This window comes from Suncus etruscus, chromosome 15 (genome assembly GCF_024139225.1).
Source record: "Suncus etruscus isolate mSunEtr1 chromosome 15, mSunEtr1.pri.cur, whole genome shotgun sequence".
In the NCBI taxonomy this organism is placed as follows: domain Eukaryota; kingdom Metazoa; phylum Chordata; class Mammalia; order Eulipotyphla; family Soricidae; genus Suncus; species Suncus etruscus.
The window spans coordinates 48,363,521-48,376,855 of record NC_064862.1 but is presented as its reverse complement, the minus strand read 5'-3'; the positions used below and the strand labels follow the sequence as shown (position 1 = coordinate 48,376,855).

Genomic DNA, 13,335 nt, shown 5'->3' with positions numbered 1-13,335 from the left:
AAAAACCATGAAATAGCAGCTCTGATTTACAGAGAACAATATTAAATGCAGAACAAATTTTTTTTTCTGATCCTTCTTTCAAATGTTTAGAATTGGTTTAATTACTGTTTCATATCATTCCTTGAGTCCTAAATTTTGAGCATAAATAATGAAAGGGATCAGTAATGCTGGTTCTGGTGGCTACTTGGACTCAGGCTGAAGCTACTCAATAATTTGAACACAGTCCAAGAATATAAAGGAGGGGAAGAGAGGAAGAAAATTCTAGGCTGCGAGAGAGTCAGAGACTATAGAGTAGAGAGACTCTAAAATACCATCATTTCATCCTCCAAGTGTAAACAACCCATGGAGAAATTAATTGATTTAGTAAATAACAAAATATGTAATTCCACAGGCTGGAATGAAAGATAGTACAGTAGATAGAATATTTGCCTTGCACAGGTCAACCCTGGGTTTGATCCCCAGTATCCCATATGGTCTCCAGGATTACCAGGAGTAATCCCTAGATGCACAGTGAGTCACCCCTGAGCACTGCCAGGTGTGACCCAAAAAGTAAAAACAAAACAAAACATATAATTTCACAACCAAAAGATTGGCCATATCTGCCAAGATTTATTTTTCTTCCAAAGAGACTTTATCTCAGCAATTAATGCTCATTTCATAGTAGAGAAGAAAATACAAAGTCTTTTTTCTTGTGTAAAGTAGAAAAGATTCTTTGCTACATACACAACAGAAGAGATTGCCTTTCTTTTTTTAAGTACAGTGAACAATGATTGCATTACAATTAAATTTATATTGCATTCTGATTGGGTGCACCCATTCTCCAGGTTCAATAGGGAGGGAGAGAATGGAAGTCTTATCAACTTAAATTGCTCTCATTCTGGAGTAGAAAACTAATTTTTTCTTAAGTTGTTCTTAGTTAAGTAATAAATTAATTATTTGAGCTGTAAAAAATACTTGATCAATTGATGACCTTGAGTTCCATTGATCTGTTTGACTCATAGGAAGAAAAAAAACTTTCAATGAAGGGCTGCTTCTAATGGGATAAACAGCTAGTGTTAGGATAGAGGTTGAAATTTCAGTTCACATTTCCTCTTGACCTATTGTTTCCTATTTGCTTTCCTCAATAAGCAGCCTAGACTCAGTCTCCGGGTGTCTCCAAAGAGGAAAATGAGCCTTCCAGAAAGAGGGGACTAGATCTCTTTCTGTAATTTTGAACAATATGAAAAGCCTTGAGCAGAAGTATCTAATACTTACTAAACACAAACCTAGGAACATGACTTCCAGGACTGGGCATACAATCGCTACTTGGATTTTTTTCCCCAAAGAGCGGAAGTTCATGAACAAGAATCTTACTTCTAGCAGCTGTTCTGAATGTTCTGTAGCCCACTCAGAGCGAAGCTGCCTCTTCTCAAAGTCTCGACTCCCTCAGTGAGTTTGGAAATCCTCTTCCTTCTTTTGCTTTTTCCCTGAGCCCACCATTACCTCACTGGGAAGATAGTTTTCCTGGACAGTATCCTCAAATTTCAACTCATGCCTGGGTCTGCAAAAACATTTGGTGGAACCACTTCCTAGAGTCTGAGTTAAAAATCCTGGAGTGAAATCCTGAGAATTTGTATTTCTTTGTTCTTTTTATTTTTTTCTTGGTTTTTGGGTCACACCCAGCAGCGCTCAGGGGTTACTCCTGGCTCTACACTCAGAAATCACTCCTGACAGGCTCAGGGGACCATGTGGGATCCCGGGATTCAAACCACCAACCTTCTGCATGCAAGGCAAACGCTTTACCTCCATGCTATCTCTCTGATTCCAAGAATTTGTATTTCTAACCATTTTCCAGATGTTCCTGCTCATCTGGGATCTCTGGAGAACCACTATTCCAAGAGAACTTTCTAACAACTACACACTAATTACAGGTGATGCTAAGGCAGAAGGTTCCCATTCAGACCTGAGCAGAGATGATTAAGCTTTCGAGCCCGCCTCCAGATTACCAGCTGCATCCCACTTAACTAATTGCTAAGATCAAAGGGTTGAATAGATATTTTCAGTTTCAGATGTGAATGAGAGGGGAGGGGATTTAGAAGATAGAGGAAAGTAATTACCATGCCAGGAAAGCAAGCTTCTCCAATGGCATTCCAATTAACAAGCAGAGAATGCCCAAGGAGAAACATTCCTAGTTTAAGATTAAAAGGGGAAATGATGGAGTATAGATGGGGAAAGATGATAAAAGACCATCATTTGTAAGAGAAAGAAATGAGAAGCCTGTGGAGAAACAACAAGAACAGCAAATGTCAGAGGCACTTTTTACTCAAGAACCACATGAAAGGGAAGGGACCAGCTAAGCAACCAAATAGCACTTGGCACAAGAATTTCCAGCATTTAAATTCTTCTAACTCTTGTGCCCAGTCCCCTTTTTAAATTGGATGGAGCTTTCTGGAATCCCACTAGGATTAGAGGCCACCAACATTCAGGCTCACAGCACTGCAGACAAGAATCAATACAATAAACTTAATGATGCCCTACTTTTCACTACATCACACCAAGCTGTCAGATTAATTTAGTTAAAAGATGTCATTCCTCCACCATCATGGCTCCTGCCTTCCTCATACATCAACTCTAAGCCCGGTAGTAAAGTCTCTAAAAATCCAACCTCAATCTAATTCTTCTCTTTTCTATCCTATTTTTAGAGTAAGCCCTTTGCCACCAAGAAGTGGCACCTTCATTACCTTATGAATATCATCAGACTTCTGATTTCAGGACTAGAAATTGTGTGACCTTTTCAAATGTTCTTGCCTCTTGCTTCAGACCTGGGGCAATCTTCAAGGCCAGCCACAGGTGTGACTCAGTAAATGACTTGTGTCTTCACTGATCTATATCTGTCTTCATTGATCATATCTGTATTCTTTTAATATTAGGAGCAAGGACTTCTAAATGGATCGGTAATGTTGACTCTTATTCAATCCCATAGAATAATACTGGCAACTGTATAGCCTTTGGTTCCTGGTTCTTATAACTCAACAAAATTAAGTAGATAGCTTGCTAGACTCCCCCCCCATTTACAAAGATACAGTGGCTCCCAAGCCAAGATCATATTGCTAAGTGGTGGAGTTGGGTCAGAGGCTCCATCCTCTTTGTGCTGCCAACTTTCTTCTCCAGGGAAATGCCAACATATCTGAAGATGAAATAGCAGCTTTTCCCATCCACAGACCTGGCCTGGAACTTATGCAGAAACAAGTGGCTGATTGACTAATTGTAAAGTCAAATGGCCTTCTACAATAATTCTTGCATCTGTCAAATGTCCTGGGAAAATTCCAAGGAAACTGACCATCCAACTTGGTGTTTTACTCCAGAGGTGCTGGAATGATCTAGAGGATGGTAGAAGCTTCAGATACAATTGGGGGCACTCCCTCTTTGGTCACTTAAAGAAGGCAGATTATCAGCTGAACATTAAGGGATTTCTGGAAAGGAGGCAGTAGGCCAAATAATTTGGCAACCACTGATGTAACCTGTAGCCAACCCTCTTCTATAAAAGGTCATGGGAGACATTTCTCACTCACAGAAGTCCTTCCTGAGGCCATTAGATGTTGAAGCACCAAAGAGTCTGAGGCCATATGGTAAGGGCTAGGCTCTCTACTTAAAGATGGCCTTGTCATACATAGGATAAAGTTGGATAGCCATCCAGCCACCTCATTTCTCTCTCCCCTTCTCTTATTCTGGGAGAAAAAAAATGAACATGGAAATGAGTGATAGGTTGTGAGTACACTAAACACTTAAATTATGGACTAGACAAATAGTAATTTTCCAGTTTAATTCCATCAAAGTAATTATCACATATATGTAGTGACCATCATGTCCATGTGGGACTGTGGAACCTCTCTGAAACCCAGCAGGAGTAACACTAAGTTAACTGGTTTCCCTAGAAATGTATGCATAGCTTGGATAAGCAAAATGACTCTTCTTGCCTACAAAATAAGAATGAAAGCATTGCAATAATAACTATGTGTTGAGGTCAAGACATTTTAATAGGGGCAGACAATGTTTTGCAACATACTCTATTCTGAAAGTAATTTTAATATCCATATAAACTTATGATGCAAAAAATCTTTTAATAACAGCAATGGTGATACTAATTAACCATTGGAAAAAATAATCATCTTTATAAAGAACACTGGCATCTGACTTAGACAGGACTACCTCAAAACCCAATTGGAAAGCTTCCTATCCTACTGCCTCCATTTTAATTTTGCTGCTAAATTTTAACTTTGCTGATTAATGCACTTTAGAATTTCTCCCTCCAATATCAGCAATTTGAATGTTTACAAATGGATGAGGCATGTATATCAAAACTGGTGTCAATTTTATTAGTTTTACTAAATAGAACTGTCTCTTCTTCTAGCAATTATTATGACTTTATCCCCTAAATACCTTGGACAAATTCTCTTATAAAATATCATTGTTGGGTAAATTTTGGTTCAATCATTAATCAGTAGTAATAATAACAACTTAAACTAGGCTCTTAGTTTTATCTTAAAATATTTTTCTTAAACCTGGTAACAACTCCTATATGACATAGAAAACACTTTTTGTTACTTGCAGTATGAACCTTTTGTGACCCCAGGTGAGTTGATTAATGGTTTTGAGGAGAAATCTTCAGATATGAGTTTGCATCAATAGCTCTACTAACACTTGCAATTTTCTCATTATAACTCAGTTCAATTGATGAGACTTGGTCCAATAGCCACAAACAGTATGTCTTATACAGGCCACATTGGAATGTATAGGAACAAATGGGTATCATATACACCCTTGTGACTCTGAATTCTATGTGCAGTTTCCTGGAGCTTCGCATGTCATAGAGAATCCTGAAACTATTATGATGGTAGATTGTTAGCACAATGATAAGGCCCACAGTTCCTGCCTATATAATTTTCCTTAGCATTGAAGTATTCTTCTATGCGACAAGGATATAAATTATTGATGAACTCAACAAAATACATCCATTCCATATGCACTGGATTAATGAATGAAATATACAAGTACTTTCTTTGTATGATATTCAAGTGATAAAGTTTCATTCTTATGACACTATCCTAAGTCCTAAAAAAATTCAATATCCTAAGTTTTAGGTGCTGCTTCTTGTTTTCATTCCATTTCTTTGCATCCATTAATGCATCCAAATAAGTCAATCAGAAGGAATAGGTTGGCCTTGCACATTCACCTCAAAAGCAGCTAGCACTTAGGTAGTTTTGGAGTTCATATTAGAGCTTAAGTGCAAGCTCTGCTGTCTGTTACCATGTAGTATTGTAAACAAATAGCTAGGCCTCTTTCTTGGTTTTCCCATCTATAAACTGGAGAGAAGGATCTAACCTTCAAATACCCTCATGAGGATAATAGCAGATGATGAGCATGTGGGAAATATCAAGCATGGCACAAGTGAAAGTCATTCTCAAAACTTAATAACCACAGTGTAAAGAAGAGCCATTTGGAAAAGAAATCATCAAAGAAGCAATAATCCAACTGTACAAGAACTAACAGAATCAATTATTTCACACTTAATTTTTTCCATTTGAATCTGCTTTATTGCCTCTTTGTCAGGTGTTTCTGTGCAAGTCAAGTGCCCAATAGGATGTGCAGTGAGGTAACATCTGGTGTGATTCTCTATATTAGAGCATTCACTGGGAATACCAGAGAAACACTGGAAAAAGAATATGTCCGTGAAGACAGTTAAACAGTCTCATAAATACTAAATAATTAACCAAGATTTCATGACAGAGAAAGCTGTGAGTCACTTGAATGAGTGCCCGCCAGAGGTTGTGCATTCTTCTTTTCACAGGTTTATAGCAGAGGAGAGAATTTTGTTGGCCTGTTGGGTTTTAACATGCATCTAGAGAAAAGACAGGGGATGTACTGCTTATATGCTTTCTAAATATCTCTTCTAGCTCTGCATCTGAAGACTCATATATTTCTTCACTGTTGGACTCTTGGAATGATGGCCAAGACAATCTACCCACTAATGCTTGTTTTCTTCAGCTTGTCTCCATACTACAATTATTTCAATAACAGTTGTTACTGGAGGAGAATTAGAGCTCATATTTGCCAGGAGCTTTGATGGAATAAATCAGAGTTAAGCTACCACATAAAACTGAGTCTTGCTGAGTGAGCACTGCATTCATTTCCTGAACCGTCTAGCCCTATCTCAGCTGAGTCTTTCTCCCTGCCTTCTTGCCCTCTCCTGACTTTAGCCATCTTGTCTTCAGTAGACATGTTTATCTAGTAGAAGTGATGGATAACATGACCAAAAGCACTTAGTGCAGACACACTCATATATAAATACTACAAAAATACACCCAGTTCATCTAGAGCCAGGTACAGGCAGGTAGTAAAGCCTGTGGATGGACACAACTTTGTCCATCCATGCCCATATATGCCATATCCATAGCCCTCCTCTGTTCTAGTATAAGTGTTTGCTTCCAACATACCCAATGTCATCTACATTCTGGGACTACTCACAAAAGAGGATAATCAGAGGAGGAAAAGAAGCAGCCCAGTTCTGAATAGAGTAGAAAATTCAGACATAAAGTTGATATGTGAATGTTATATTTTTTGGTGGTATTCAGGCTTACTCCTGGCTCTATGTTCAGGCAATATTCCTGGCAGGGCTCTAAGGACCATATGTGGTACTGGGGATGGGAGCCTGGGTTGGACACATGCAAGGTTAACATCCTGCTCACTGTACTAGATCACTGGCCCTGGTATGAGGATGGTATTTCTGTTAATATCAGCCATATTGCTGTCATGTCTACCAACTTGACCTGAGAAAACAGAAATCAAGGGTTTATCCTACCAGTAATTTCTGCCCCTGAAGCATTTTTATCTGGACATTAAATGTTGCCACCTGTGAGTTAAGAGGATTATAAAGACTCTTCCTTGACCAGTAGCCAATAACTAATAGTCAATTCCTAGAGAGCCATTTCCTGGTGTCTCCCTTTTCTTAGGGAGAGAACAATCTCAAGAAATAATCCTGGGATGCTTTTAAGGCATGTTTACCTCAAGTTCTCATAAATACACAGATAATAGTGGGATATGCCAGGAGAAAGCACCTTAACATCTAATGGCTAGACGAAGCTCAGGGCCAGTCTAAGAAGGTGTGTTGGGATGTCCACAGTACAACAGGCTTCCAGGTCACTGTGAGACCTCACTGGATTGTCAGTGGGCCCAGCATTCAACCCTCCCTGTTTGTGCCTGCTCCTCTATGTTTGCTTTACATTCTTCAGAGTAGTGCCAAGTCACTCCACCACTGTCTTTCTTTGCTTATGTTCCCAAATGTGTCTTTGAACTGGGCTTTGAGGCCACTGTTCACTCTTGACAGCCTGGATAATATCTTCCTGTTCTTTGTCTGTCCACCTACCAGGGCTTAGAATGGAGGTGCTAGAAGCTTATCCCAGCTGGTTCCATGGACAGTCTAATTACACATGAAGAACAAGGAGGTGTGAGGTGGTCACTCTTTTATGTTCCCATTTTCATAAACAAACTCCATCATTTTACCAGCAACCTAAGAGATCATGACATTGGACATCTGTACCCAAGGAGAATAGCACAAGAACCAAGTAGGGACCTCAGCTGAGAACCTTTACTGATAGAGTGTCAGTGCTTGTCCTTATTTTCAGAGGCCTTTAAGAAGTAGGGCAGGGAGAGAAAATGAAACAAAGAGCTACTCCATCATTCTAAAGACTAGAAAACACTATAACTATAACCTCCAAGATTTCCAGGACCCTGATATTATTTACAAGTTACCCATGAAATCAGAGGTAATGTTAAAAGGATATTTTCAGTAGTTTTGTTACTAACTTTTTGAAGTTTTTTTTTTATTGTTGTGAAGGATTTTTGTTTTTAAAGGAGACACAGAGAGATGGTGACTGATTGATACTAGTCTTTCTGACATCTGCTATAGAAAACAATTGTGCCTTTATTATATATAAAAAAGAAACTAGTTCAGTGGTCAGCAACCTTTTCTTTTTTCAACTGAGCCAAATTTCACCAAAACCACAATTGAAATTTATTTTGAGAGCCACACAGGGCATGCACTGACAGAGGCTAGGAGCAGAATCCTGACTTGTGGAGATGCCGCCCGGCACACAGAAGAGCCAAATTAAAAGTGTAAAGAGCCACATGTGGCTCTCGAGCCGAAGATTGCCAACCACTGAACTAGTTGGTTTCTTCCCAACAAGCTGGTTCCTTCCCTGGGACTTTGGTTGACAGCTGAGGCAGGGAGTTTGCAAATATTCCTATTTATATTATTATAAATTTGAAACAAATAAATTTGAAATAAAAAAATAACTTTTTTGTTTCAAATTTATAAGTCTCAGAGCCAAATCAGAGAGCCTTAGATCTTGCTGATTAGAAGTCATTGAGAATGCCAGAAAGTGAGGTGGGAAGTGGAGAGCAACGGCACTGTGGAAAATCAGGTATGGCCAATGTGGCATTTAGAAACCAACTGTCATTGTTAGCAGGGAAATCTGTGTGGACCCAATAAGCCCTAGGACCTTGATCAGTTTGTCAAGATTTCCTTCTACAACTGATCTCTTCTCGTCTCTCAGAACATTCTTTTCTCTTCATTCCCCCCACTCCACCATTGCCATTTGCTTCTGGTGAAGATTAGAAATCACTTTGCAAATGATGCTGCTTAGCCCTCAGAAATATCAGCTCATTTCACCATATCAAGGGTGTCCACTTGACTTTTGCATCCAAATTTAGAAAAGATGATCATGAATGACATACTCATGGAGTGAAGTTTCTCTTTCCCTGCTTCTTTCCCTGCTTCCTCCTGCTGTTCTCCTCTTTTTTTTTTTTAATTATATTGCTTTCTCTTTTATTTTCTCTAGAGCTGTTTTCCCTATCACCATAAAAACACTTCAGTGAAAGAATCAGGATGCACCTAGGAAAGTGATTTCTTCAGATTTGTCTCCATGAAAGGACCCACTTATCTCCACTCTGTACTGGTTTGCAGAAAGCCTTTCATTTTATCTAAAAGCACTGGGGTTTTCTGAGAGGAACTTGTGCCTGTACAAAAGGATCTCACAAAGGAGAGGCCTTTATTTCCTTTACCAACCCTCAGATGAAAGCTTGGGAATGGGAGAGTCCTTTCAGTAAAGGCAAGACCATCTGCTCTGTCTGTACAGGTCTAACTGAAAATTCCACATGAGCTCCTCTCAGGAAGGAAATGCTTTTATTCAAAGGACTTTTATCCTGGTCACAAAAATTAGATGCTATGAAATTCTAAGCAAAATATACTTTATAAAGTGAACAAATATATTTTCTAGACATGGAGGGGTGAAGCAAATGGAGCTTCAATTTACAATCTCCCAGATCTGCGGCTATCATTATTCATTAGAGCAAAATAAACACAAGAAAGTCTTCGAGTTTTCTTCTGACTGCTTCAGACATCATTTCAATAGGCCCTGGGAAGCGAAGACTCTCAGTAATCCTCTAGGAAGTGTTGTTTTCTCCCTTTAAAGATCTCACTTGGTAATTCCTTACACCCTATCATTATTCCCAATTGATAGACAAGATAGGTCTAAAGTCTAAATTTTTATTTAGGTCAGATAGCATAACGATCCAGTAAGAAACCATACTTTGACAGTTGTGGTTTTTTTTTGGGGGGGGGGCACACCTGGTGGTGCTCAGGGGTTACTCCTGGCTGTCTGCTCAGAAATAGCTCCTGGCAGGCACGGGGGACCATATGGGACACCGGGATTCGAACCAACCACCTTTGGTCCTGGATCGGCTGCTTGCAAGGCAAACGCCGCTGTGCTATCTCTCCGGGCCCTGACAGTTGTGTTTTACAAAAGTCTACTTTGATAATATAAGTGGAACAAAAACAAGAGGTCAGTACACATGTTTAAAAAAGAGTAAACCTTTGGAAGAAACTCACTGGCTAGCCTTATGGCAAAAGCTAGTTCAAGACAAAATAATTGCATTACTCATCAATAATATTGAATGCAATACTAGCAAGCTCTTAACTATAATATTTTTCTACATTGTCACTGTTGGAACTCTTTAGAAGTTGAGTTAGTGGCATTTCTATACACACTTTTTTTCTTAAAGTCATTGATTCTTAGGGCATTAAGTTAAAGTGGTATTTTTTTATCTACCTGAATACATTTATTATAATAAAAGCAAAACCAAAGTAGGTACCATTTTCAGAAAGACATGAAGAAGGGCTGCCCTGCTGATTGGCAGGGGAACATCCACGGAGAACTGGGAATTTGTGAGGCTCGTTGTCAGGTTAAGTTGTTATTTGGAACATGACCCTGGCTTCTCAACTCATCACTCTTTGCCAGTATCCCCTGAAAACCAAGAGGTTCATTTCTACCTTTCCTCGGGTTCTAGCCTTAAGTTGTCAAGGTGACAGTGGGGCCTTGGCAGCATCACAGCATACTGGGGACCCACAAGGATATACAAAGAGAACCCTAAATCCCAGCACTTTCAGAGACAGCAATGCTCACTGCTTCACTTCCATGCATATGCTCATTGCATTCAAGGGGGAGGCACGCAGCATGCATGGGCAGTGCAGGAAAGGAAACTGGCCAATTGGGAGGTGACAACCAAAAGGGTGAGGTTGCATCATGCAATGATAAACCACAGCTTGGCCTTAGCTGCCATGCAGAAAAGACCTACATCAAAGAGTCTGCAGTGCGGCTCCTGGGTAAGAGTTGACATGAGAGAGGTGAGTTACTTCAGCAATGAAAGACACGGGCAGAACAGGTTCAAACTGCTAGAAACAGAACACTGTACAGAGCACTGGCATTACACATGAGAAAGGGTAGATTGGTGGGTACGGAGGAAAGAGACAGAGGAGGGCCAAGGACAGAACTGGCCATTATTCAGATGAGATGGTTTCCCTGACCATCCTTCTCTGCATAAGGTTTGCTGCTTCAATCAATCACCTCGTTAGAGTCTTGGACATCAACCATGATTTGCAGGATGTTTGACAATTCAGGAGAAGCAAGGTATAAGTTATGCAAAGATACACACCATGAGTTCTTGTGGTTACAGTTCATGAGAGAAGCAGAGCTGGTCAGATAAATAAGACAAGAGTTAAGTGCCAACATCCTTAACACTTGGGTTAGAGTGTTCATGGTTACTCACTCCCCAGGACCTAACATGGTATTGTTGAAACTCAAATGTCATGAAACCTCAGGGTGGTACAGGTAGACCCATCAATGAACTGCACCCCTTTGCCCCCACTTTCACACAGTCACCTACAACCTGTTGTTAAACCCTGGGGTGTGAAGCTGTTTTTTCCCCCCAACTCAACATGCAAGGCAGGGCAAAATGACATCAGTTCAACACATATACATTGACCACTTCGTGGAATCTTTATTTGGAGTGAAATTTCCTAAAGTCAGGTTGTTTTTTAAATCAACATCAATTCAGCACAGGAAAACAAAAAAGTGTAAAGTTCTTCAAGTACAGAAAGCACTACTGATTCAACAGGAGCCCAGTGAGTTCTCATCTGTTCTCGAGGACTATTTTTCTGTAAATTGCCTACTCTGCATTAGAATTGCTTTATTGGTTCCTCCCCTTTTGCCTCCTGTGAGCTCTGAAATACAGGGCACAACTCACAAAACTGTGATCTCATCACAACTTGGTTTCTCTCTCTTGGTCCTTATTGTTGATAGGAAAAGGAAAGTAAGGTTTCTCTCTCTATCACAGTTTTGCTGAAGCTCAGCTTTCCAGACCCTGTGCATGTATGCGGATACAACCCAGCGAAGGAAGTTGAGTACAGCAGGAAAGCAAGAAACTCTCTCCACTATGCATGTGCATAGTGAAAATGAATGACAGGATTCCTCCCAACATCACTTTCCTCCTACTCAAGAGGCAGCAGTTTCCACTTTATCACAATTTATTCCTTCTTAAGCCTGAAAAATACACACAGGTTTATGTTGATGGACATGTTTGCCAAATAATTATACCATTGAGCAAAAGTCTTCACATTCATTCAACCAATATCTCTGAGGTTCTCTACTGTCAGGCAAGCACACTAGTTTTATGGACATACAATTCCATCAAATATGGGTCTGGCCTGGGAGTCATTTACTAGGTAGTAGAGGAAAACACCTGGATTTTAATTTATGGAAGCATATGTGTAAGAATGCATTACTTTAACATTTGGATGAGAGGCTGGAAAGATAGAATAGTGGGTAAGGTGTTTGCTATGCATGCAGCTGAGCCAGGGTTGATCCTCAGCATCCTATCTGTCCCTGAGCACTGCCAGGAGTCATTCCTGAATGCAAAGCCAATAGTAATCTCTGATATTGCCAGATGTGACTGCCAAGTTAATATTTTAAATAAATATTTAAACAAAATTTAAACAAATTATATAAATTGACAAAAAAATTGTAAATAAAAAGTAAAAAATTAAGCTTGCTGACTATCCTTTACTGTCATACAGAATAGCCAATCAAATTGTAAAGTAATTGGGAAAGTTTTTTCTTCTTCCTAGACCTCTGTATTCTCATGTACAAAATGAAAATAAAACCTACTTCCATAAAGGATTGAGAGTAATGGATGAATTAGTAGATGTAAAATGTTCACTAGTGGCTCTGATCTAGAGTAAAGATGATACCACTTTGAGCTCATACAATGACTAGTCATCAAACATAGGTGAGAAATGAGGAGGTCTGAAAATAAAAAAATGTTTCTGCCTAAAAGCCAATAGAGGTCTTGAGTCATGGATGCAAATATATGAGTAGAAGGCAGGACAAGATATTGTAGCAGAGGAATTAAGTAAGAGTGGAAAGAAATTTGGAGCCTTAAAAGTCTATAGTGCATTCTGAGCATAGAGAGAAACACTGTGGACTTGGAGCCTATGTAAGGTGCTGATTGGCAAGAAATGAGGCTATACAGGAGACTTAAAAAAAGCAATGTGATTTGGCAGCATGTGTGGTTTTATTCTATAAAAAATGGGAAGCCAATGGAATTTTCATTGCAGAGTAATAACTGCTATTACCTTTGTCTTTTAGAACATTCACTCTGTTGACCATAGGGAGAAGATAAACAAAAGGATAGCAGAGATTAATTTCTCAAATTAAATTCAAAGGAAAGTTACTATGGGTTGTAGCATAGGCTTTGCAGCACAGAGCTCTAGAAGTCACTCAAGCATTGCCTAGTGCAGTCCCCCAACAAAAGAAAAACCAAAATCTTTCAAAAGGAAAAATGTACCCATACAAACAGATGGAAACTATCATGGTATAACAATGAAACTAGTCTGTCTCAGTGCTGGATGCTGCCAAGGATTCTTCAATAGAAAGCATTAGGGTCTACAGACACTTAAAACTG

The 13,335-nt window shown here is 39.5% G+C and overlaps 1 protein-coding gene across 12 annotated transcripts in view; it reads right to left on the bottom strand.

The window, feature by feature from the left end:
• The window catches only part of KCNMA1 (potassium calcium-activated channel subfamily M alpha 1), a 676,533-nt gene that overhangs the window by 302,195 nt on the left and 361,003 nt on the right, over window positions 1-13,335 (bottom strand). Inside the window, exon 4 of one of the 12 annotated variants that reach the window (XM_049789608.1) lies at window positions 10,672-10,695. The exons of the other annotated variants lie outside the window; for them this stretch is intronic. Coding sequence (XP_049645565.1) covers window positions 10,672-10,695 — 24 coding nt within the window. The remainder of the gene's footprint in view (window positions 1-10,671; window positions 10,696-13,335) is intronic. 12 annotated transcript variants of the gene reach the window in all.